This window comes from Salvelinus alpinus, chromosome 17, assembly GCF_045679555.1.
Source record: "Salvelinus alpinus chromosome 17, SLU_Salpinus.1, whole genome shotgun sequence".
Classification (NCBI taxonomy): Eukaryota; Metazoa; Chordata; class Actinopteri; order Salmoniformes; family Salmonidae; genus Salvelinus; species Salvelinus alpinus.
In genome coordinates, this window is record NC_092102.1 from 5,155,661 (window position 1) to 5,183,394 (window position 27,734).

At 41.3% G+C, this 27,734-nt stretch overlaps 1 protein-coding gene across 1 annotated transcript in view; it reads left to right on the forward strand.

Annotated features, from left to right (window-relative positions):
• Nucleotides 1-27,734, forward strand: part of ccdc186 (coiled-coil domain-containing protein 186) — a 112,090-nt gene that overhangs the window by 18,485 nt on the left and 65,871 nt on the right. Inside the window, exon 4 of the mRNA XM_071346980.1 lies at nt 112-240. Within this exon, the coding sequence (XP_071203081.1) occupies nt 112-240 (129 nt within the window). The remainder of the gene's footprint in view (nt 1-111; nt 241-27,734) is intronic.

Here is a 27,734-nt window from a genome sequence, read left to right on the forward strand (position 1 = left end):
TAGGATCGGTTTCCCCTCCAAATCTTAGCAATTAGTGCTAAATGCAAAACAGTCCTAAGATCAGTGTCTAGGGGCAACTTCACCCTACAATGTCTTTTGTGTCTCTCCCAGTTGGAGGGCCGGGTGGAGGAGCTTCTGAGGGAGTTGAAGGAGTCCAGGGACAAACTGGTTTACCAGGATGGCGCCGCGAAGAACGCCCTGCAGCAGTTGCACAGAGAGACTGCCTACCGGCTGGAGCAGGTAAGCTCCCGGAGAAAGAGGATGTCAAGAAGACCCTTGCATAGCAGTGCACGACAGTCCGAGACAGGTAGAAAAAATTGTCGGACAAGCAGTATAATAGATTTAAATTAGCTCAATGTGTCTTCAGCATGCAATGAGTTTCACACTGTCAACTCCCTATCTCTGCCATTCCATTACACCTATCACTATGGAAATATGTCACCCGTTTTAGGAAACTACGCATATGTCACGGGTCACTACTTCACATGTTCGTGAAGGCATTTCTGCCCCAAAAAACATTTTGATAAAAATGTAAAGTCTACGTTCAAAAGGCTCTCCTGTGAACTTTCATGTGCGTTTATAACAAACTTGTATGCCATCTGTAAATACGAATACAATTGTTAAATGACGAGCCTAGTTGGTTTAGCCACAGAAAAAGGAAGCAACCTTACAGCTAGCCATGATTGGCTCAGATAGTGAGTGGGCTAGTCATGCTGAGAGATGAGTTCGGATTGGCTTGCCATATAGCACGCTTGTGTCTTTGAGCTGGTCAGTATGTCTTGGTAATCCTGTCTAACACTGCGTTTTTTGAATGTATCGTGTATTAAAACTCCACTTTCTGGAGGACTGAGTTTTGAAATCAGTGGAATTCGAGTATAATAGCTAAGGAGTTACATCTTCAAACTAAGGGCAACCATGGCATCCGACATGAGACGCATCCAACCATGAATGATGTATAGGGGCAAGAAAGTCTAGCTAGCTACATTATCAGATATTACATGTTTCTAATTTTGACAGAAAGAGCCATTTGCTTGGCTAGCTGTAGCCTAATGTTAGCTAGCTAACATTGCACCTGGTTGGTTAGCTACCTAAAGATTAATGCGGGATAGTAATGTTGTGATTGGTTCATTGTTTACCTCGCTAGCTAGCTAACGTTAGCTGGCTGGCTCGCTAGCTAACGTTACGTGTATGACCTTATTCGTATCTCAGAGCTATTTGCTTAGCTAGCTATAGCCTAATGTTAGCTAGCTAACATTGAACCTGATTGGTTAGCTACCGGCAGATTCATGCAGGGTAGTATCGTCATGAGTTGTGATTATGGTTCGTTGTTTACCTAGATAACTACATGTCTTTACAAAAGATTATACAAGTAACCATTTTGAGTGCGTTCGTAAATTCAGTCTGGCCATCTACTCCGATTTCAGAGCACTCTCGTCTGAGTGTGCCAGAGAGCGCAGATTAATTTACGAACGCTCAACACACGTTGAATATGGCTGGTGTCAGTAAATGTTGGCAAAAAAGCTAATTAAAATGTTGCCAGCAGCGCAGTTACAGTCCCCAACGCTCTGGATAACATGAAAACAGCCTAACCAGCTCTGCTAGTGTGAGTAAAAGGGTCAGAGTGGGGTGTTTTCTCATTATTTGTCTGGAAGTAGCTAGCCAATGTTAGCCAGTTAGCTTTGGTTCTTGACTGTCGTTGTGAGTTCAGACTGTTCGGATCAACCCTACTCATCGTTTACAATCCAGGGTTACTACCAGCAGTTTAGTCATCTCAATTTGCTCAATTTCCACATGATATATTACAATATTTAGTAAAGGTTTAGTGAATGATTTGTACCAAATACAATGCTTTTAGTTTTAGACATTTTAGGGCTAACTTATTCCAGCCAGTGGCATGTCGTTAGTAAAGACAGGAAAAATTAAGGGTCCTAGACAGCTGGGGAATTCCTGATTTTACCTGGATTATGTTGGAGGCTTCCATTGAAAAACACCCTCTGTATTCTGTTATACAGGTAACTATTTATCCACAATATAGCAGGGTGTGTAAAGCCATAACACATTTTTCCAGCAGCAGACAATGATCGATAATAAAACACTGAAGGCCATTCCTTTTGCCTCAACCTTCTCAACCATACCATTATTCATTTCCTCATCAACCCAAGGGGATTTAACAGTTTTACAGTCATTTTCTTAATGGTTGCGTGCTTATTAGTAACTGGAATAAGCAATCATATAAATGTGTCAAGTGCAGCGTCTGGTTGCCCCTCATTACACACCACGGACCAATAAATATTCTTTACATCAACAACATAGGAATCACCACAAAACGTATTGTATTACTTCTTATACACTATATTAGGCCCAGCCTAACTTTGGTGTTCCTAGAAATGGCTTCTATATTGTGATCACTACATCCGATGGATCTGGATACTGCTTTCAAGCTAATTTCTGCAGCATTAGTAAAGATGTGATCAATACATGTTGATGATATCATTCCTGTGCTGTTTGTAACTATCCTGATAGGTTGACTGATAACCTGAACCAGGTTGCAGGCACTGGTTACAGTTTGACGTTTTTTCCTGAGTGGGCAGCTTGATGAGAGCCAGTGAATATTTAAACCACCCAGAAAATATACTTCTCTGTTGATATCACATACATTATCAAGCATTTCACACATGTTTTCCAGATACTTACCGTTAGCACTTGGTGGTCTATAGCAGCTTCCCACCGGAATGGGCTTTAGATCAAATCAGGCAGATGAACCTGTAGCCATATTACTTCATCAGTATTTAACATAAGATCCTGTGTAATATTTACAGGAATTTGGTTCTGAATATAAACAGCAACACCTCCACCATCGGAATTTCTATATTTTTTGTAAATGTTATAAGCTTGTATTGCTTCCACTGTATCATCAAAGGTATGGGGGTGGCAGGTAGCCTAGTGGGTAGAGTGTTGGACTTGTAACAGAAAGGTTGCAAGATTGAATCCCCGAGCTGACACGGTAAGAATCTGTTCTGCCCCTGAACAAGGCAGTTAACCCACTGTTCCTAGGCCGTCATTGAAAATAAGAATGTGTTCTTTACTGACTTGCCTAGTTAAATAAAGGGAAAATAAGTGAGTTTCAGAGATAGTCAAAATATGAATGTCATCTGTTACTAGCAAATTATTGATTTCATGGACCTTGTTTCTTAAGCTATATATGTGAACGTGGGCTATTTTGAGCACTTTTCTTGTGGGATTCTTACTTTTCATTTCTTTACTGGGAAGCTTAGCAGAATGTGCTCATGTTATTCATGTTAGTGCACGGTGAGCTGCTCACAGTGGACCTCCTACTAGGGCACACCGCCTCAGTGCTAACAGTATTAATCTGGTTCATAGGCACATGATTACTGCATGCAATAGCTGTAGGATCAGTAGAGGCATTCAGGGCATTTAGAGGGTGTCACAAGAATTTTGCTATCTCAATGGTTGAACTCAACTATCACTCAAGCTTTGACCAATTCCCAGAGGTTGTAAGGCTCTGGTTAACCTCTCTAGGGTATGTGGGACGGTAGCGTCTCACCTCGTCAACAGCCAGTGAAACTGCAGGGCGCCAAATTCAAAACAACAGAAATCCTATAATTAAAATTCCTCAAACATACAAGTATTTTACACCATTTTAAAGATACACTTGTTGTAAATCCAGCCACAGTGTCCGATTTCAAAAAGGCTTTACGACGAAAGCACACCAAACGATTATGTTAGGTCAGAGCCATGTCACAGAAAAACACCAGCCAAAGAGAGGAGTCACAAAAAGCAGAAATATAGATAAAATGAATCACTAACCTTTGATGATCTTCATCAGATGACACTCATAGGACTTCATGTTACACAATACATATGTTTTGTTCGGTAAAGATCATATTTATATCCAAAAATCTAAGTTTACATTGGTGCGTTATGTTCAGTAGTTCCAAAACATCCGGTGATTTTGCAGAGAGCCACATCAATTTACAGAAATAGTCATCATAAATGTTGCTAAAAGATACAACTGTTATGCATGGAATTTTAGATCCACTTCTCCTTAATGCAACCGCTGTGTCAGATTTAAAAAATAAAACTTTACGGAAAAAGCACACCATGCAATAATCTGAGTACAGCACTCAGAGACCAACACAATCCAAAGAGATATCCGCCATGTTCTGTAGTCAACAGATGTCAGAATAGCATTATAAATATTCACTTACCTTTGCTGATCTTCATCAGAATGCACTCCCAGGAATCCCAGTTCCACAATATATGTTTGTTTTGTTCGATGAAGTACATAATTTATGTTCAAATACCTCCTTTTTGTTAGCGCGTTCAGCCCAGTAATCAAAATTCATGACTCGCGATCACTAGGTGCAGACGAAAAGTCAAAAAGTTCCGTTACAGTTCGTAGAAACATTTCAAACGTTGTATAGAATCCATCTTTAGGATGTTTTTAACATAAATCTTCAATAATGTTCCAACCGGGGAATTCCTTTGTCTTCAGAAATGCAATGGTATGCAAGCTAACTCTCTCACGTGAACGCGCCTGGTCAGCTCGTGGCTCTCTGGCAGACCTCTGACTCATTCCCCTCTCATTCGCCCCCACTTCACAGTAGAAGCCTCAAACAAGGTTCTAAAGACTGTTGACATCTAGTGGAAGCCTAAGGAAGTGCAATATGACCCCATTTCCACTGTATCTTGGATAAGCAAGAGTTGAAAAACTACAAACCTCAGATTTTCCACTTCCTGGTAGGAATTTTTCAGGTTATTTGCCTGCCATATGAGTTCTGTTATACTCACAGACATCATTCAACAGTTTTAGAAACTTCAGAGTGTTTTCTATCCAGATCTACTAATATGCATATTCTAGCTTTTATTGCTGAGTAGCAGGCCGTTTACTCTGGGTACGACTTTACGAAAGCAAACCATGCGATTATCTGAGACAAATCATTACAAACCAGCCAAGTAGATAAGTCAGAAATAGCGATAAAATGTATCGCTTACCTTTGATGATCTTCATATGGTTGCACTCCCAAGACTCCATGTTACATAACAAATGTTTGTTTTGTTCAATAAAGACCCTCTTTATATTCAAAAACCTCAGTTTTGTTGGTGCGTTCTGTTCAGTAATCCATTGGAACAAAGCGCGGTCACAGCACGCAGACAAAAAATCTAAAAAAGTACTGTAAAAGTTCGTAGAAACATGTCAAACAATGTTTATAATCAATCCTCAGGTTGTTTTTGTCATAAATAATCGATCATATTTCAACCGGACAATGGCTTCGTCAATAGAAAAGGAAAAACAAGAAAGGCACGCTCCTGGTCATGCGCAGGACTCATGTCTGGAAATTTCCACTGTCCTCTCATTGAAAGTGGTGTTTCTCCCTCATTTTTCAGAGTAAAAGCCTGAAACAATGCCTAAAGACTGGCCACATGTAGTGGAAGCCATAGGGATCGTGAACTTGGTCCTAAGTCTTTGTATGGTGGATAGGCTTTCAATGGAAAAACAGGCATTTCAAAATAATAGCACTTCCTGGATGGATTTTCCTCAGGTTTTCGCCTGCCATATCAGTTCTGTTATACTCACAGACATTATTTTAACAGTTTTGGAAACTTTATAGTGTTTTCTTCCGTAGCCTGCATAGTCACCCATTGAACATGTTAGGGTTGCTCTGGATCGATGTGTATGACAGCATGTTCCATTTCCCGCCAATATCCAGCGAGTTCGCACAGCCATTGAAGAGGACAACATTCCACAGGCCACAATCAACAGCCTGATCAACTCTATGCGAAGGAGATGTGTTGCGTAGCACGATGCAAATGGTGGTCACACCAGCTACTGACTAGTTTTCTGATACACGCCAGTACCTTTTAAAAAAAAAAAAAGCTCCCTTTAATGTATCTTTATTCTCAGTCAGGTGAAATCCATAGATTAGGGCCTAATGAATTTACTTCCCTTAATTTGATGCACATACCACTACCCACCGCCAGTTACAAACACAAACAAACTCATCCACATCAAACAGGAATATTCATACATTGAGTAACCTTGTGTGAGACTTGAAGACTTGTGTTAGTTCCCCTGAGATAAAGAAGATTTCACATTGTAATGGTTTTGTGGTTGTGCCTTGCTCATGGGCACAATAGCGTCTTGGTCTACCCCTTGTCTAACCTGTAGGCTTATATGCTGCCCATAGATCAGCAAGGTAACAAGAGACCTAGGTTTTAACAACAGCAACTGTCTGGCTCAAACCTGCAAGATTTGTTGTCAGCACTGGGATTTAAACTTTAAACTTTCCATTTACTGGCCTGCCACTCTAACCTCTTTAGTTATCAAAAAAGGTTACTCAACATGCAATCATGGTTTACAGAACTACATTCGTTACACCACCACCCATTTGACCTCCTCACAGATCCCGGTCACGGCACCAATGGTACAGACTGGTTTCTAACCTAGGTCTCCTGCAGGCCACAAGACTGTGTTACCCTGCTAAGCTTAAGCGTAGACATTAGCTCAGGAAGTGTACACAAGTCTCCAGGTCTCAGACAAGTTTACTACACACCTATATCACCTTTTCAAGTGCCATTCCCTACTGCCTCTGTGTCTTTGAGTAAGGCACTTTGTCCCTAAACTGCTACAAGGGCAATACTGTAGTGCTCCAAGCCTGTTCTGTGTTTGGTGTGTCATGGAGTGGGTACTGGGACAGCAAAAACACGTTTCCATTATGCAATAGACTTTTATTTATATTTTTTAATTTTTTGTGTGTGATTTTGTCATGCTCCCCGTAGCCAATGTGAGTAAGACCTTTAAACAGGTTAACAGTCAGTCAGATTACCAGGACGCTTACTCTGAGCATGCGCTGACCAGCTAGCAAGTGTCTTCAATTACATTTTCAACTTCTCCCTGACCGAGTCTCTAATACCTACATGTTTCAAGCAGACCACCATAGTCCATGTGCCCTAGAACACCAAGGTAACCTGTCGTCTAAATTATTTTTGCTGTTCACCCACAACTGCGTGGCCGCGCAAGACTCCAGCACCATCATTTAGTTTTCCAATGACACAATGGTAATAGGCTTGACAATGAGACAGCCTATAGGGAGGAGTTCAGAGACCTAGCAGTGTGGTGCCAGGACAACAACCTCTCCCTCAATGTCAGCAAGACAAAGGTGCTGATTGTGGACTATAGGGAACAGAGGGCCTAGCACGCCCCCATTCACAGCTGTAGTGGAGCAGGTCAAGAGTTTCAAGTTCCTCTGTGTCCACATCACTAAGGATCTATCATGTTCCAAACACACCAACACCGCCATGAAGAGGGCACGACAATTCCTCTTCTCCCTCAGGGGGCTGAACCGATTTGGCCCTCAGATCCTCAAAAAGTTCTACAGCTACACCTTTGAGATCATCTTGACTGGCTGCATCACTGCTTTGTGTGGCAACTGCTTGGCGAAACGACCGTAAGGCGCTACAGAGGGCAGTTTGTACGGCCCAGTACATCACTGGGGCCCACGCTCCCTGCCATCCAGGACCTCTATACCAGGCGGTGTCAGAGGAAGGCCCTAAGAATTTTCAGACTCCAGCCACCCAAGTCATACTGTTCTCTCTGCTACCGCATGGCAAGCGGTACAGGAGCGCCAAGTCTGGGACTAAAAGGCTCCTGAGCAGCTTCTAGCCCCAAGGCATAAGACTGCTAAATACAGTAGTTTGTCCGGGTAACTATTTGGTTAACTATTTAACGATCTGCATTGAACCTTTTTGCACTTTTTTGACTCATCACATACGCTGCTGCTACCGTTTACTATCTGTCACTTTATTCCTAGTTACAGTGCATTCAGAAAGTATTCAGACTCCTTGACTTGTTCCACATTTTGTTACGTTTCACCGTTACTCAGGCTATTTTCAGGTCTCTCCAGAGATGTTTGATCGGGTTGAAGTCCCAGCTCTGGTTGGGCCACTCAAGGACATTCAGAGACTTGTCCCGAAGCCACTCCTGCGTTGTCTTTGCTGTGTGCTTAGGGCCATTATCCTGTTGGAAGGTGAACCTTCACCCCAGTCTGAGGCCCTGAGCACTCTGGAGCAGATTTTCATCAAGGATCTCTCTGTACTTTGCTTCGTTCATCTTTCCCTCGATCCTGACTAGTCTCCCAGTCCCTGCCGCTGAAAAATATCCCCACAGCATGATGTTGCCACCACCATGCTTCACCGTAGGGATGGGGCCAGGTTTCCTCCAGACGTGATGCTTGGCATTCAGGCCAAAGAGTTCAATCTTGGTTTTCATCAGACCAGAGAATCTTGTTCTTAATGGTCTAAGAATATTTTAGGTGCCTTTTGGCCAACTCCAAGTGAGCTATCATGTGCCTTTTACGGAGGAGTGGCTTTCGTCTGGCCACTCTACCATAAAGGCCTGATTTGGTGGTGTTGCAAAGATGGTTGTCCTTCTGGAAGGTTCTCCCATCTCCACAGAGGAAATCTAGAACTCTGTCAAAGTGACCATCGGTTCTTGGTCACCTCCCTGACCAAGGCCCTTCTCCTCCGATTGCTCAGTTTGGCCAGGCGGCCAGCTCTTGGAAGAATCTTGGTAGTAACCAAACTTCTTCCATTTTAAGAATGATGGAGGCCACTGTGTGCTTGGGGAACTTCAATGCTGCAGACATTTTTTGTTACCCTTCCCCAAATCTGTGCCTCAACACAATCCTGTCTTGGAGCTCTACGGACAATTCCTTCGACCTCATGGCTTGGTTTTTGCTCTGACATGCACCGTCAACTGTGGGATCTTATATAAAGAGGTGTGTGTGCCTTTCCAAATCATGTCCAATCAATTGAATTTACCACAGGTGGATTTCAATGAAGTTGTAGAAACATCTCAAGGATTATCAATGGAAACAGGATGCACCTGAGCTCAATTTTGAGTCTCATAGCAAAGGTTCTGAATACTTATGTAAATAAGGTATTTATTTTAATTTAATTTTTACTTTTAATACATTTGCAAACATTTCTCAACCTGTTTTCGCTTTGTCATTATGGGGTATTGTGTGTAGATTGATGTGGAAAAACATTTTATTTAATCCATTTTAGAATAAGGCTGTAATGTAACAATGTGGGAAAAAGTGAAGGGGTCTGAATACTTCCCGAATGCACTGTATATGCACATGTGTACAGTATCTACATTACCTCTGTTAGGTTCTTATTTTTAAATAACTCAATTTGTAAATAACTCACGGACACTAGAGAAGCTTAACCAAGTTGAATTCTTCCCAAAGGGTCGACACAGCTGTATTCAGACATCAAAACATTTCTCACCATCACAGGTATATACAGTGGGGAGAACAAGTATTTGATACACTGCCGATTTTGCAGGTTTTCCTACTTACAAAGCATGTAGAGGTCTGTCATTTTTATCATAGGTACACTTCAACTGTGAGAGACGGAATCTAAAACAAAAATCCAGAAAATCACATTGTATGATTTTTAAGTAATTAATTTGCATTTTATTGCATGACATAAGTATTTGATCACCTACCAACCAGTAAGAATTCCGGCTCTCACAGACCTGTTAATTTTTCTTTAAGAAGCCCTCCTGTTCTCCACTCATTACCTGTATTAACTGCACCTGTTTGAACTCGTTACCTGTATAAAAGACACCTGTCCACACACTCAATCAAACAGACTCCAACCTCTCCACAATGGCCAAGACCAGAGAGCTGTGTAAGGAAATCAGGGATAAATTGTAGACCTGTACAAGGCTGGGATGGGCTACAGGACAATAGCCAAGCAGCTTGGTGAGAAGGCAACAACTGTTGGCACAATTATTAGAAAATGGAAGAAGTTCAAGATGACGGTCAATCACCCTCGGTCTGGGGCTCCATGCAAGATCTCACCTCGTGGGGCATCAATGATCATGAGGAATGTGAGGGATCAGCCCAGAACTACACGGCAGGACCTGGTCAATGACCTGAAGAGAGCTGGGACCACAGTCTCAAAGAAAACCATTAGTAACACACTACGCCGTCATGGATTAAAATCCTGCAGCGCACGCAAGGTCCCCCTGCTCAAGTCAGCGCATGTCCAGGCCCGTCTGAAGTTTGCCAATGACCATCTGGATGATCCAGAGGAGGAATGGGAGAAGGTCATGTGGTCTGATGAGACAAAAATAGAGCTTTTTGCTCTAAACTCCACTCGCCGTGTTTGGAGGAATAGAAGGATGAGTACAACCCCAAGAACACCATCCCAACCGTGAAGCATGGAGGTGGAAACATCATTCTTTGGGGATGCTTTTCTGCAAAGGGGACAGGACGACTGCACCGTATTGAGGGGAGGATGGACGGGGCCATGTATCGCGAGATCTTGACCAACAACCTCCTTCCCTCAGTAAGAGCATTGAAGATGGGTCGTGGCTGGGTCTTCCAGCATGACAACGACCCGAAACACACAGCCAGGGCAACTAAGGAGTGGCTCCGTAAGAAGCATCTCAAGGTCCTGGAGTGGCCTAGCCAGTCTCCAGACCTGAACCCAATAGAAAATCTTTGGAGGGAGCCGAAAGTCCGTATTGCCCAGCGACAGCCCCGAAACCTGAAGGATCTGGAGAAGGTCTGTATGGAGGAGTGGGCCAAAATCCCTGCTGCAGTGTGTGCAAACCTGGTCAAGAACTACAGGAAACGTATGATCTCTGTAATTGCAAACTAAGGTTTCTGTACCAAATATTCAGTTCTGCTTTTCTGATGTATCAAATACTTATGTCATGCAATAAAATGCAAATGAATTACTTAAAAATCATACAATGTGATTTTCTGGATTTTTGTTTTAGATTCCTTCTCTCACAGTTGAAGTGTACCTATGATAAAAATTACAGACCTCTACATGCTTTGTAAGTAGGAAAACCTGCAAAATTGTCAGTGTATCAAATACTTGTTCTCCCCACTGTATATCCCACTTAAGACACTCCTCCTTCGCTCCAATCCTTACATCTTATGGTTCCACAGGAAAAGGGTCGTAAAACCCTTATTACTCCCTTCAGGGGATCTGATCTCACCTCCTGACCTCAACCCCTCCTTCGCCTAATCCACAGATGTCCATCTGCTCCCCCTATCCTTTGATCTCCCCCCGTCCACCCAACACATTTCAAAGCCATCTGTGTTTCTACAGAGAACCATTAACTTCTGACATAAAACCCAGTCTCTTTCACTCCTTATATTCTATGCTTCTAATCTATAATTTATTTAATATCTCAATGTTCAAAGTTTAGCTGATTCCAACTCCTCGTACCCCTGCACTTCGACTCGGCAAACACTAGCCAAATTATTGTTACTCATTGTGTATCTATTATTACTTTCATTATTACATGTTTTTACTTTTCTATTTCTCTCTGCGTTGTTGGGACATCCCGTAAATTAACATTTCACTGTTAGTCCACACCTGTTTTATACGAAGCATGTGACAAATAAAATGTAGATTTGTAAATGTTCAAGTAACACTTCATATGAAGGGGTATACATAACCCCTTTGTGAATGTTGCAGTATCATTCATATGTAACTTTAAATAATAAAAGTCCTGTTTTCACTACAGTATTACTAGTCTCGCATTTCCATACCTCCAAAATCACATCTTTGCCACGCATCACTTGGAGGTAAGGAGAATTTTGTATTGCAAAAATGGTTTGAATGGTCGGCTGGCTCCCAGTTGCAAGATTTTGATTGAATGTTATATTTCAAGCACCCTTCTCCCACACACCCATAGAAGATGTGTTATTTGTGTCACTGTTTTCCATCCGGGAAGTTAATACGTGTGCTAGATTTCAAGTCAAGTGTGGCCTACAGTGCGATTTTATATTTTTGGAAAATGGATTATGCTGGTTAAGTGAAACGTCACAACACATTCTAAACCGTTCTGGTGACAAACACACTTTTTGCCTCGCCTGCATTCGTCCACATGGCTGCAGGCTTTGCTACCACCGGCAAGATTGCCTATTTATTTTGTTCTTTTAAGAACCCAATAAAATGGAGGCAGTGGGAGAACCTATTCAAGTAAGTAAATAATTATTGTTTTATTTGCTAGCTAGCTGGCTACAGTAGGCCACTTTGTAGGCTAACTCAACTGAGCTGCTACATAGCTAGCTAGCCAATTTGCACACTGTTTAGCTAAGTTAATTAAATGTATTCAGCTAGCTAATGTCCTATTAGCTAGCTATCTTGATGTAATCATGTAAAAAGTCTCAATGCATTTCTAGATAATGATTGCCAGTTATCAGCAAAGGGACAGTGTAGGCTACTGGATAGAGAGGTCATTTTGTGGTAGGACATTATGAAAAGATTCCACAGTTCCTAGAGGGGGAAACTTTGAGGACAGAGACAATAGCAACATAATATTCAGTGCTGTCTAATTGGAATATAATGAAGCCTGTTTCTTTGATGTTTTATGTCCTTAGATATGGAACGCCTGTTTGGAGATGAAGTGCGAGGTCCAATGAATGTCCCAAGAGACTAAAGGTATATCCTATATGCCATGGGTTATATATGTAGGCCTACCTATGTTAGCGAATGTTTTATACAGTTAAACATCACGCATAATGTATAAACCTTTAACCTTTGGAGCAGGCCAACCCTGCTGGAGGTCTGCTTGGGTGTGCAGGGTTCTGTTTCAGCCCAGCAATACACACCTGACTCAATTTAACAAACCTAATGAGTTGATAGTCAAGTGCGCTATTGTTGGGCTGGAGTAGAAGTCTGCTCACCCAGTAGATCAGGGATCAGTGGAGCAAGGTTGGCCACCACTGGTATGGAGTTTTTTACCTGCAATGATGCTTTAGTAATAATAGCTTACTTCTTACTACTCATTTATCTATTGTTGTTTAGACTAAGATGTCTAATCTTTACATATAAATTAGCTTATTTGTACATTTTGAAGCGTTGATTATTTGAAGTGAAGTGTTTAAAATTAAGAAAACTGTTATTAATAATGAACTAGTGTCAATGTTGATTAATCACTTAATCCTGCAATAAAGAGGGAGCGGGGTTCTGTCCAATGTGTCTGTGTTATATTCTCAAATGAACTTTTCCTTTTTGTCTAATTGTAAGATATACAATCTGTTTTATTTGATTCTCTCACTCACTCACTCACTCACTCACTCACTCACTCACTCACTCACTCACTCACTCACTCACTCACTCACTCACTCACTCATGTGAATCCTTTTGCATCTTATCATATGGCATGCATAGGCCTACAGTATGATGGCATTACTGGTCATTTGCCATCTGAAGCAGAGAATAGCTAAACTCGCACATTGTTTACATGTTGAACTATATGTTTTCAATTTAAAATGATACCAATAGACAATATATAGGCAAACCATATACCAGAATCTGTACATGCCCTTTAAGTGCTGACATAAAATTGTTTAGTGCAACCCTTGTACTTTAGGTACAGTATGGAGATGAAAATTAGACTACAGAAAATAAGCATTACATATTCATTTTATTTTATTCATTTTAGCAATGTTGCTTGCAAAAAGGTTGCAGTTGTTCCCATAGATAGACAGTACATGGTTGTTCTATGTATGACTGACCCTGGATAAGCTAGCGACAGGGCTAACACAGCTAAACTTTTAGGTCAATAATATGCTGTTTTATAAAAATGTTGTTGGCTTTTTAATCATAAGAGAAATTGAACTTGCTATTAGCTATCTAATTATACCTAGTTAGCGTACAAGGTTAGCTGACTTTTCCCTCAACAAACCTCAATGTCGCTAGCTACTTCTTGTCCCTCATGCTAGCTTGTGGCTATTTTACAAGATTCAGACATTTGTATAATAATCAAATCACATTTTTATTGGTCACATACACATTTAGCAGATGTTATTGTGGGTGTAGAGACATGCTTGTAAAGGAGCTAGAAACTGAGTGGCCATATTTGTTGGTGCAATCTTTAAAACCTTGCCCTATCTTAACCTAATAAGCGTGATGATCAGATATGATCATATGTCAAATTTATTTTATTGATGAATGAAAAATGAGGAGTAGATAATCGTACGAAATCGATTCGGGAGTGCCTGTTTGAATAGAAAATGTACTCTTTTAAAAAAACTATTATATATTTTTTTAGGGTTATGAGGTCGCCAGGCATCAATCCGAGAGTATATGTGACCCACCACCTTCATTCGGTCCTATGTAGCAAAATTTTTCTGACTATTTCTGGTAAACACACACTATATCAAATAAAATTAAAGTTTGCTCCATGGCAGAACATGAACTCATCTCTTGGCATGTCCATCCCACCCATTATCTTAGCCAATCATGGCTAACGGGAAACTTCCTGTCTTTTTCTGTGGCTAAACCAAATAATTTAACAATTTTATTCATATTTAAATATGGCATACAAGTTTGTTATTTAAGGCACATGAAAGTTCACGTGTTCCAGATGGCATTTCTGCCCCAAAGAAATTCTCAAATTCCTCTGCTGTGAAGTAGTGACGTGCTACATATACCTAGCTTCCTGGAACAGGTCACATACGTTGGAGAGCTTTTGGATTGTAGTTGGTCTTATTAGATTTGTCCCGCATGTCCAGAATGGCATTCATGTCTGTCTCAATAACCAGTTGGAATTAAGTTAATTCTAACACGTATAATGTTCAGAGAATCAGAAAAGAATCAGAAAACTTAGGATCATATGATTTTGGAGCATACACATTAATAAAGGCAATTTTTTTCCCATTATGGATACGTTTAAAGTGATAATGCCTTCTTGGACTTTGCTTATACCAAGGATGGTGATTTTCATTTTATTATATATCATTATGATTACACCTTTAGTTTTGTTTGGGGCTGATGAAAAAGCAGTCAATTTGTACAAATAGTACTCTATTCTAAGTGCGTCCTTTTGGAGCAGGTGTGTTTTTGGAGCATTGCTAAATCAATATGGTTTCTTGCTAGAATATCAAGACAGCTGGAATGCTTGATAGGAATATTAAGGCCTTTCAAATTCCACGAGAAATGTGAGAAAGTTCTTTAATCAGGCTTCATTTTTATTTAATCTTTATTTAACTAGGCAAGTCAGTTAAGAACAAATTCTTATTTACAATGAAGGCCTATCAAAAGGCAAAAGGTCTCCTGCGGGGACGGGGGCTGGGATTAAACATTATTTAAATATATATATATACACTGTTCAAAAAAATAAAGGGAACACTTAAACAACACAATGTAACTCCAAGTCAATCACACTTCTGTGAAATCAAACTGTCCACTTAGGAAGCAACACTGATTGACAATAAATTTCACATGCTGTTGTGCAAATGGAATAGACAAAAGGTGGAAATTAGGCAATTAGCGAGACACCCCCAATAAAGGAGTGGTTCTGCAGGTGGTGACCACAGACCACTTCTCAGTTCCTATGCTTCCTGGCTGATGTTTTTGGGGGTGTCTTGCTAATTGCCTATAATTTCCACCTTTTGTCTATTCCATTTGCACAACAGCATGTGAAATTTATTGTCAATCAGTGTTGCTTCCTAAGTGGACAGTTTGATTTCACAGAAGTGTGATTGACTTGGAGTTACATTGTGTTGTTTAAGTGTTCCCTTTATTTTTTTGAGCAGTGTATTTAGGACAAAACAGACATCATGACAAGAGAGACAACACAACACTACATAAAGAGAGACCTAAGACAACATAGCAAGGCAGCAACACATGACAACACAACATGACAACAACCCAAAACATGGTATAAACATTATTGGGCACAGACAACAGCACAAAGGGCAAGAAGGTGGAGACAACAGAACAGGTGTTGTATGTGGAGGATGAGTGCTGCAGTAGATATCTAAGATGGGGGGGGGGTGAGGCCTAAGAGGGTTTTATAAATAAGCATCAACCAGTGGGTCTTGAGACGGGGATACAGAGATGACCAGTTTACAGAGGAGAATGGAGTGCAGTGACGTGTCCTATAAGGAACATCTAACCGCTCGAGATTACCCTTACCTGCCGATCTATAAGTTATTTCTCCGTAGTCTAGCATGGGTAGGATGGTCATCTGAATCAGGGTTAGTTTGGCAGCTGGGGTGAAAGAGGAGCGATTACCATAGAGGAAAGCAAGTCTAGATTTAAATTTAGCCTGCTGCTTTGATATGTGCTGAGAGAAGGACAGTGTACTGTCTAGCCATACTACCAATTACTTGTATGAGGTGACTACCTCAAGCTCTTAACCCTCAGAGGTAGTAATCACACCTGTGGGGAGAGGGGCATTCTTCTTACCAAACCACAATACCTTTTGTTTTGGAGGAGTTAAGAGCAGAGAAAGCTTGTTGGACATTAAGAATGCTTTGTTGTAGAGCGTTTAACACAATATCCGGGGAGGGGCCAGCTGAGTATAAGACTGTATCATCCGCATATAAATGGATGAGAGAGCTACCTACTGCCTGAGCTATGTTGTGGATGTAAATTGAGAAGAGCGTGGGACCTAGGATCGAGCCTTGGGGTACTCCCTTGGTGACAGGCAGTGGCTGAGACAGCAGATGTTCTGACTTTATACACTGCACTCTTTGAGAGCGGAAGTTAGCAAACCAGGCCAAAGACCCCTCAGAGACACCAATACTCCTTAGCCGCCCCACAAGAATGGTCTACCGTATCAAAAGCTTTGGCAGCACAATATTGCTTAGAATCAAGGGCAATGGTGACATCATTGAGGACCTTTAAGGTTGCAGTGACACATCCATAAACTGAGCGGAAACTAACTTGCCAACCAGAGAGAATATGATAGACATCAAGAAAGGCAGTCAGTTGATTATTGACAAGTTTTTCCAACACTTGATAAACAGGGCAAAATAGAAATAGGCCTATAACAGTTAGGATCAGCTTGATCTCCCCCTTTAAATAAACTACGAACTGTGGCTGCCTTCCAAGCAATGGGAACCTCCCCAGAGAGGAAAGACAGGTGAAAAAGGTCAGAGATAGACTTAGCAATGATAGGGGCAGCAACCGTGACACAGATGTGTTTTTGTGGTCAAGTTTAAGGAGCTCCTTTAGCACCTCGGACTCGGTGACCCCTGCAGGGAGAAACTTTGTAGCGGGGCAGGGGAAAAAGTGGGAGGGGCATTGAGGCTAGTGACATTGAAAGGGGTGGGAGATGAGGAAATGCTGGACTGGCAAGGAGGCATGTCTGAGTCAAATAGGAATCCTGACTTAATGAAGTGGTGATTTAAAGAGCTCAGCCATGTGCTTCTTGTCAGTAATAACCACATCAACATTAAGGGACATGGGCAGCTGTGAGGAGGATGCTTTATTCTTGAGGTATTTAACCGTTTTCCAGAATTTCTTGGGATTAGACCCAGAGAGGGAGAACTGTTCCTTAAAGTAACTAACTTTGGCCTTGTGGATAACCTGAGTGCACTTATTTCTCGGGAGAGAGGGGTGAATGTGGTGGGGGTAGCTGTACCAGACGGGGAGACAGGCCAGGGTAGATGGTGAACAGATCACCAGGTGGAATCCAAGCAGCAGTGCAGCAGGCAACGGGAGTAGGTGTTGTGGTGGGTATTTTCTGTATTATCAAATGAGGAGAGACAAACTTATCACACAAGTCAGTTATACTAAATCTGTATTCACTTATTAACCTCTCTGGGATCGCGGGACGCTTGCGTCCCAACAGCCTGTTAAAATGTAGAGCGCCAGATTCAAAAAGAAAATCTATAAAATCAAACTTTATTAAATTACACATATAAGATACCAAATTAAAGCTACAGTCGTTGTGAATCCAGCCAACATGTCAGATTTCAAACAGGCTTTTCGGCGAAAGCATAAGATGCTATTATCTGATGATAGCACAATGTCAACAAAGAGAGTGTAGCATATTTCAACCATGCCGGCGCTACTCAAAACGCAGAAATAAAATCTAAAACATGCATTACCTTTGACGAGATTCTTTTGTTGGCACTCCAATATGTCCCATAAACATCACAAATGGTCCTTTAGTTCGATTAATTCCGTCCATATATATCCAAATTGTCCATTATTTGGCGCCGTTGTACCAGGAAAAACAGCGTTCAAAATCACGACAAAATATCTAAAAAATTACCTCTAAACTTTGCCAAAACATTTCAAAGTACTTTTGTAATACAACTTAAGGTATTTGTAAACGTTAATAATCGATCAAATTGAAGACGGGTCAATCTGTTTTCAATACAGGATATCAACAAACTCACGGTACTTTTCAAGTCTTGCTCAACTCTCAAACATAAACACACGACGTCACTCCACTTCCGGGTCAATATCTTTCTCAATTTACTAAGGAAAAACCTTAACCTTTTTCCATACAATGGCGACATCCAGTGGAAGCAGTAGAAACTGCGTGGACAGTGATTAGAATTCTGGTTTGCCCATGATAAACCATTAAACATACAGGAACTTAACAATAAAAAAGTTAGTCCTCAGGGTTTTGACTGCTATATAAGTTGTGTTATACTTACAGATATGATTCAAACAGTTTTAGAAACTTCAGAGTGTTTTCTATCCAAATCTACTAATAATATGCATATCTTATATTCTGGGGATGAGTAGCACGAAGTTGAAATTGCGCACGCTATTTTTCCCTAAGTGAAAACTCTGCACCCTATCCTCAAGAAGTAAGGGAGCAGGTCAATACAACACACACATACAAAGTGAATCGATTGAGTGCTCTGCGATAACGATGGCTGGTCGATGACCCACCCCCGTAGGTGATTCGTTGAAAGCCCCGACACAAAGAATACAACACCTTTTTATAGCGAAGATACACCCTCCTGAATGTTCATAACAAACAACAGATGTTTGGAATCGTCACACGGTTAGGATTCATACGAAAGATACTAATAATTCACAGCAGACAGTATCTGCTGTGAATACTGTTCTTATTGTGTAGAAACCAGGGTCTGGCCCCCAAAACAAGGTTCCTTTCATTATCCATACCCGAGCCATCTCTCCCTGGTACTTTCCAGTCAAACCGGCGCAATCTCCCTCACATGAATGGAATGCGGCCTAAGGCATCGTACATCTACTTGTCAGCATTAAGCCCCAGAGGCCCACTCTCTGTTCACACAGACACAAATAGACTTTTAAGAACCCTATTCAGTTGCATAAAACAATCAGTTGATGCTATAACGGCATTATAACAATCTTGTAATTTCACTCTCACATTCCCCCATTTTGGGAATTCTTCCAACTTAAAAGGAAATTACAAGGTTTAAAGAGACATTAATATTTGTAGAAAATGCATACATTCTTCATAAAACAAGAAGCATAAAAGCAATATTTAATTTCATGGGTTCCTGCATGTGACCGACTGCTATAGCACGGGCTAAGCCTCCTCCCAAGAATCTTAGCATCATCTCCAATTTAAACCTCCAACACATATTCTAAGCATTCTACTAATTTGTCTGGGGAGGTCATGCTACACAGTCATCTGCACGAACCCATGAAGAAAACAAAAGATGCATACAGTTTATATGATTCAAGGCTATATCTTCATAGACAGTGAAAAGCACATATTAAAAGCATAATACAGTGCATGCAACAATGGAGTTTAAGAAAATAAGCTTTAGTTATCTAGCACACTCCAATGGACCAGCATGGTGGAAATAATCCCAGAAACTAAAATTAGCATATCTTGTTGGACAAATCCAGGTAGTGACTCCTGGTTTAAGTAAAATATGTTGTGTTGGTGCCTAATGAATATGACCCAGGACAAGCATCATGATTCCACTATTTATAAGGCAACTCCTAGAGAGCAAATAGATTAGGATCAGTTTCACTCTCAGGATCAGAGTTCACCCTCTCCATTCACCAATCAAGCTATAATACATGAATTGCTTCTCTCATATAGTTATTAACATACTAAACTCAAATCAATCAGTCAGTTTAAAAAAAAATCATCAATTTTCCAAATCATAATCAAAACCTAATAAAAAAATTTAGAATGACATTCTTCAGTGATTCACATTGGTCATATCGCTCAATGTGAAAATCCTCAATTTAACACACATTGACAATGGCAGAATGTACATTTATATTGACATACAGTATAATCCATCTTATAATTTCTCTACAATCAACCTGAAACCCCAAAATAAACAATTTTAGACAAGTCTAAATCAATTATGAGCACAGTTGACCCCCCCCCCGTCAGGCACTGATTCTTCTGGCATCTTCTTCATTGTCTTCTTCAGATAGCTTTACAGTTTAAAGTGGATGGCCCATGATAATGTCCCAATTTCAATATCTCACCTGGGCCGCCAACACCTCTACCACCAATTATGTCTTGTCCATTTCCCAACCAGTATACCAGTAACATGAGCAAAGTTTTGGAACGGATCTCTCTCCATGCTCACTCCACGTGGACTCCTGTCACACTCCTGAGATAAAAAGCATGAGAGAAAAAACAGTTGACAGTCTCGATTGGAGGCTGTACACTGGTTGTTGGCTCAGACTCAGGTCTCTCGGTAGAAGTGGTGCGGACAGGGCCTTATTGAACGCCTTTGTCACTCTTCTTCAGCCGGTTAGAGGGGGTTTTGAGGTTCACACCGTTCTCGGCCAAATTATCCCTGCTATGCATCAAGGCACCATCTGACGTCACCTTTCATGATAACCTCGAGAGTGGACAGATCAGAACAACAGTTTAGTTCAGTTCATTTCTGATTCAGGAAATCCAGACAAACATTGACTATGACAAATTATTACTTCTACCATTATTCTTACTGCAAATCTCTAAACATACATGAAAGAGAATAACAACACATTCTATTGGAACAGTTTTTTTCAAGTTGGCTTATACTCCCCCCATCGCAGAGCCACAGGATCAGGAAGTTAGACCTCTAACCCACCAGGAGAAAACCCAACAATCCAGCAGACACAATCTGGGAGATTTGTATCGAAACAGAACAGAACAAGCAACACAACAATATACTCCTTCAAATAACTCAAAACACTCCTACATATCACTTGAGGTGTGTAAACTTCAATCCAAACCCCCAGAGGACTGGTAATTCCCCCATTTTGAAACGACTCACAATGTGAGTCATGTAAAAAAACACTAATGGTTAAAAATAAAACAAAACAATTTCAAATAACAAAATTGAATTAGGATCACTACCCATAATAACTCCATAAATATATATATATTTTTACCCATACGGTCATAGTAAAATAGACTTAAGACAGCCTACCCTTAATCAAAGGCAACGGCCTCTCCTTCTTCTTGATGGTCCGAATTACAAATATGGCTATGAACTATAAACTTCATCATAATTATCAGTATTCCAAATTACCTTCAAATCAGTATTGCAAATTACCTTAAATTCATCATCCAAATGGCTTTCCATTGGAGGTGATCAAACCACACTGGAAAGTCAGGACAGAGGTCATACAAACCCTTCAAAGAAGTGTTTCTCACTGTATTAGACTAATTAATGAAAAACAGTCAAACATTTCATACATTTCATATCCCAGTTGACATTAAGTTTCCAGTACATTTCTTATCAAAATAATTCACGTTTAATTAAAACTCAGAAAATAAAGACTTCAGAAAATTCTGCGTGTGTGTGTGTGCCCCTTTTAAGATACCTCGGCACTAACCCATATTCATAACCAGTAAGGGGTGTGTGTGTGTGTGTGTTGTAAACCATATGGCAAAAACAAACAAAAATAGCCATGCGTTATATAATTTGGTAAGTTCGGATACCTTTATACTAACAACACTGCAGAATTTCACTCACTGCTCTCCCAAGACCATAGCCTCAGGAAACATTTCAAAGAGAGACAAAATATATCATAAGGTTTTTATGCACTGTACTCCCCCAAATCATTAATAGTTTGTTTTAATATATCCCAATGTTTATGTGCGCTTAACTTAACAACATATATCTTGCCACCAAGTATAACAATTCACTCCCATATCATATTATATGACTGGTCTCTCTCTTACATAAACATGTACAATTATCCTGGTATTGTTACTAGGAAAGGAAAGGGGGAAACCTAGTCAGTTGTACAACTGAAATGTGTCTTCGCATTTAACCCAGCCCCTCTGAATCGGAGAGGTGCGTGGGGGGGGGGCTGCCTTAATCGACATCCACGTCTTTGGCGCCTGGGGAACAGTGGGTTAACTGCCTTGCTCAGGGGCAGAACGACAGATTTTTGCCTTGTCAGCTCAGGGATTTGATCCAGCAACCTTTCAGTTACAGGCCCAACGCTCTAACCACTAGGCTACCTGCCGCCCCCAATGTTCAATGACATATGTAATAGCTGTTTTGCCTTAGATTGTTCCTGTTATCCCCCTTAAATGTAATACTTTTTTCTGTCGAAAATGTAGTCCATTTCTCAGCATAAGGAATCAGTGATATTTGATCCCAGGCATCTATTAAAAAGTCTCCGTTAAGAGTGGACTTCCATCAATCCTGGAAGAAAGAATCCTACTCAAGACACATCAGATAATACAGTTGTGGCCAAAAGTTTTGAGAATGACACAAATATTAATTTTCACAAAGTCTGCTGCCGCAGTTTGCATAATGGCAATTTGCATATACTCCAGAATGTTATGAAGAGTGATCAGATGAATTGCAATTAATTGTGGTGGAGGTGCTTGCTGGAATGAACTGAATCCCCCCCAAAAAACATTTCCACTGCATTTCAGCCCTGCCACAAAAGGACCAGCTGACATCATGTCAGTGATACTCTCGTTAACACAGTTGTGAGTGTTGACGAGGACAAGGCTGGAGATCACTCTTGCATGCTGATTGATTTGGAATAACAGACTGGAAGCTTCAAAAGGAGGGTGGTGCTTGGAATCATTGTTCTTCGTCTGTCAACCATGGTTACCTGCAAGGAAACACGTGCCGTCATCATTGCTTTGCACAAAAGGGCTTCACAGGCAAGGATATTGCTGCCAGTGAGATTGCACCTAAATCAACCATTTATCGGATCATCAAGAACTTCAAGGAGAGCGGTTCAATTGTTGTGAAGAAGGCTTCAGGGCGCCTAAGAAAGTCCAGCAAGCGCCAGGACCGTCTCCTAAAGTTGATTCAGCTGCGATATCGGGGCACCACCAGTACAGAGCTTGCTCAGGAATGGCAGCAGGCAGGTGTGAGTGCATCTGCACGCACAGTGAGCCGAAGACTTTTGGAGGATGGCTTGGTGTCAAGAAGGGCAGCAAAGAAGCCACTTCTCTCCAGGAAAAACATCAGGGACAGACTGATATTCTGCAAAAGGTACAGGGATTGGACTGCTGAGGACTGGGGTAAAGTCATTTTCTCTGATGAATCCCCTTTCCGATTGTTTGGGGCATCCGGAATAAAGCTTGTCCGGAGAAGACAAGGTGATCGCTACCATCAGTCCTGTGTCATGCCAACAGTAAAGCATCCTGAGACCATTCATGTGTGGGGTTGCTTCTCAGCCAAGGGAGTGGGCTCACTCACAATTTTGTCTAAGAACACAGCCATGAATTTCAATCATCTTATTATGCAAATGTCTATATCCTATTATCCAAACTTAAGATTAACTCTTATTTCTACCTTCACACAGACCACGCTCCTGCAGACCGCAGCAATCCCCACTGTGATAAATTCAGTGTCAGGACGGCTCTAACATGCTGTCCACACCGTGAGCGTTGCCGAAAAATCCAAGTTTATCTAACTCCAAATCTATCCTTTAAAATTATTATTATTATTTTTTTTACCCCAATTTTCGTGGTAATAGTTACTGTCTTGTCTCATCGTTGCAACTCCCGTACGGACTCGGGAGAGGCAAAGGTCGAGAGTCATGCGTCCTCTGAAACACAACCCAACCAAGCCGCACTGCTTCTTGACACAATGCACATCCAACCCGGAAGCCAGCCGCACCAATGTGTCGGAGGAAGCACCGCACACCTCGCGACCTGGTCAGCGTGCACTGCGGCCAAACCCTCCCTAACCCGGACAGCGCTGAGCCAACTGTGCGCCGCTCGAACCCAGAATCTCTGGTGGCACAGCTAGCACTGCGATGCAGTGCCTAGTTCACTGCGCCACCCGGGAGGCCCCAAATCTATCCTTTTGTAGAAAACATGTTGCATTATGCGAAAGCCCACATGCAGCTGTGTCCCTCCCCCAGCCTCAGGAATAACCTCCCCACAATGGTAGTGGCACAATGACTCGCGCCCTGTAACACTCACCTCTGTAATCAGTGCTTTGAGAGGCTGTTAATGGCACACATTAACTCCACCATCCCAGACACCCTAGACCCACTCTAACTTGCATACCGCCCCAACAGATCCATAGCTGATGCAATCTCAATTGCTCTTCAAACTGCCCTCACCAACCTAGATAAGAGAAATACCTATGTGAGAATGGTATTCATTGACTACAGCTCAGCTTAGAACTCTGCAACTGGATACTGGACTTGCTGACAGGCCGACCCCAGGTGGTAAGGGAAGGCAACCCCGTCCCTCTGCCACACTGTGCCTCAACACAGGGTCCCACAGGGTGTGTGTTTAGTCCCTTCCTGTACTCCCTGTTCACGCACGACTTCAAAACCATCAAGTTTGCTGACGATACGACGGTGGTAGGCCTGATCACCGGCGACGATAAGTCAGCCTACAGGGAAGAGGTCAGTGACTTGGCATTGTGGTGCCAGAATAACAACCTCTCTCTCAACGTCCGTAAGGGGGGGGGGGGGGGGCTGCAGTGGAGTAGGTCGAGAGCAGCTTTAAGTTCCTTGGTGTCCAAATCACTAAAGACTTAAAATGGTCCTAACACACTCACACAGTCGTGAAGGAGTGACCGCGCCTCTTCCTCCTCAGGAGGTTGACATGGACCCTCAATTAGTATTTGGTAGCCTTGCCTTTAAATTGTTTAATTTGGGTTGAACGTTTTGGGTAGCCTTCCACAAGCTTCCCACAATAAATTGGGTGAATTTTGGCCCATTCCTCCTGACAGAGCTGGTGTAACTGAGTCAGATTTGTATGCCTCCTTGCTCGCACACGCTTTTTCAGTTCTGCCCACAAATCTTATATAGGATTGAGGTCAGGGTTCTGAGATGGCCACTCCAATACATTGACTTTGTTGTCCTTAAGCCATTTTGCCACAACTTTGGAAGTATGCTTGGGGTCATTGTCCATTTGGAAGACCCATTTGCGCCCACGCTTTAACTTCCTGACTGATGTCTTGAGATGTTGCTTCAATATATCCACATTACTTTCCCTCCTCATGATGCCATCTATTTTGTGAAGTGCACCAGTCCCTCCTGCAGCAAAGCACCCCCACAACATGATGCTGCCACCCCCGTGCTTCACGGTTGGGATGGTGTTCTTCGGCTTGCAAGCGTCCCCCTTTTTCTTCCAAACATAACGATGGTCATTTTGGCCAAACAGTTCTATTTTTGTTTCATCAAACCAGAGGACATTTCTCCAAAAGTCCGATCTTTGTCCCCATGTGCAGTTGCAAACTGTAGTCTGGCTTTTTTTGTGGAGGTTTTAGAGCAGTGGCTTCTTCCTTGCTGAGCGGCTATTAAGTTTGTCGACATAGGACTAATTTTAATGTGGATATAGATACTTTTGTACCTGTTTCCTCCAGCATCTTCACACTGTCCTTTGCTGTTGTTCTGGGATTGATTTGCACTTTTCGCACCAAAGTACGTTCATCTCTAGGAGACAGAACGAGTCTCCTTCCTGAGCGGTATGACGGCCATGGTGTTTATACTTGCGTACTATTGTTTGTACAGATGAACGTGGTACCTTCAGGATTTTGGAAATGGCTCCCAAGGATGAACCAGACTTGTCGAGGTCTACAATTTATTTTCTGAGGTCTTGGCTGATTTCTTTTGATTTCCCCATGATGTCAAGCAAAGAGGCACTGAGTTTGTAGGCCTTGAAATACATCCACAGGTACATCTCCAATTGACTCAAATGTTCTCAATTAGCCCATCAGAAGCTTCTAAAGCCATGACATAATTTTCTGGAATTTTCTAATCTGTTTAAAGGTACAGTCGACTTAGTGTATGTAAACTTTTGACCCACTGGAATTGTGATACAGTGAATTATAAGTGAAATAATCTTTCTAAACAAATGCCAAACTATAGTGTGAACAAATGTGTGGAGTGGTTGAAAAACGAGTTTTAATGACTCCAACCTAAGTGTATGAAAACTTCCAACTTCAACTGTACTTCCATCACTCCATTATCCCTGCACATTGTAAATATGGTATTGGAACTGACCCTGTATATAGTAGGCTTGCTTACTTACTTACTTACTTATTGTGTTCTTCAATCTTTCTTATTTTTTCACGTGTTATTTGTCTTGTAGTACATTGTTATTGATTATTGCCTTGTTGTGTTTTGAGTTTTCAGGAAAGGCATTTCACTGTACTTGTGCATGTGCCATTAAAACTTAACTTAGATGTATCATGTATCCAAATAGATGTCACTAGAAAACAGCCTAAAAGCAAGTGCAGGTCCTTTGCTCTTATTCTATTTGCAGAGTTTGACGTGACTGTGTTAGCTGTAGTTGGCTTGCTAGCAAGCAAGGGATAAGAACGTTGCCAGTCTGCATAGCAATCGAACAAATCAAAGTCCGCTTCTCTAGCAACATTTCAAATCGAATGAACGACCATTCCGCTTCTCGAGCAACCTAACCGATAGAAATAATGTCCAGGTTCAGTGAAAGGATGAAATAGTAGGACTTATCAAAATTAAAATATTCATGAAAACATTCAATTTCTATTGTTGAATGTGTGATTTGGTATTGTTTTCTTTGGCAACCTTGGTATAAGCGGGATAAACGCCTCCACTCTGTACATTATCTGGAACTAAGGAACTCCACGGAGGGACTCCGCTGTGCGTCGTCCCTACCACATCCTCCATTATTTCCAGACAATGTACACAACGTCTGCGTTTATCCCTTACCTATTACTTTAACCGGCAAGGTATTACATTAACCTCTCTGGGATAGATGGGACGCTTGCGTCCCAACAGCCATGTCAAAATGTAGAGCGCCAAATTCAAAAAAACTATATAAAATTAAACTTGATTAAATCACACATATAAGATATCAAATTAAAGCTACACTCGTTGTGAATCCAGCCAACATGTCAGATTTCAAAAAGGCTTTTCGGCGAAAGCAAACGATGCTATTATCTGAGGATACACCATAGTAAACAAAGAGAGAGAAGCATATTTCAACCATGCCGGCGCTACTCAAAACGCAGAAATAAAATATAAAAAACGCATTACCTTTTATGAGATTCTTTTGTTGGCACTCCAATATGTCCCATAAACATCACAAGTGGTCCTTTAGTTCGATTAATTCCGTCCATATATATCCAAATTGTCCATTTATTTGGCGCCGTTGTACCAGGAAAAACAGCGTTCAATTTGAGCAAAATCACGACACAATATCTAAAAAAAATTACCTCTAAACTTTGCCAAAACATTTCAAAGTACTTTTGTAATACAGCTTAAGGTATTTGTAAACGTTAATAATCGATCAAATTGAAGACAGGTCAATCTGTTTTCAATACAGGATATCAACAAACTCACGGAACATTTCATGTCTTGCCCAAATCTCAAACATAAACAAACTACGTCACTCCACTTCCGGGTTAATATCTTTTTCACCTCACTAAGAAAAAACCTTAACCATTTTCCATACAATGGCGACATCCAGTGGAATCAGTAGAAACTGCGCATTTACTGATTAGAATTCTGGTTTGCCCAACACAATCCATTGAACATAGAGGAACTGAACA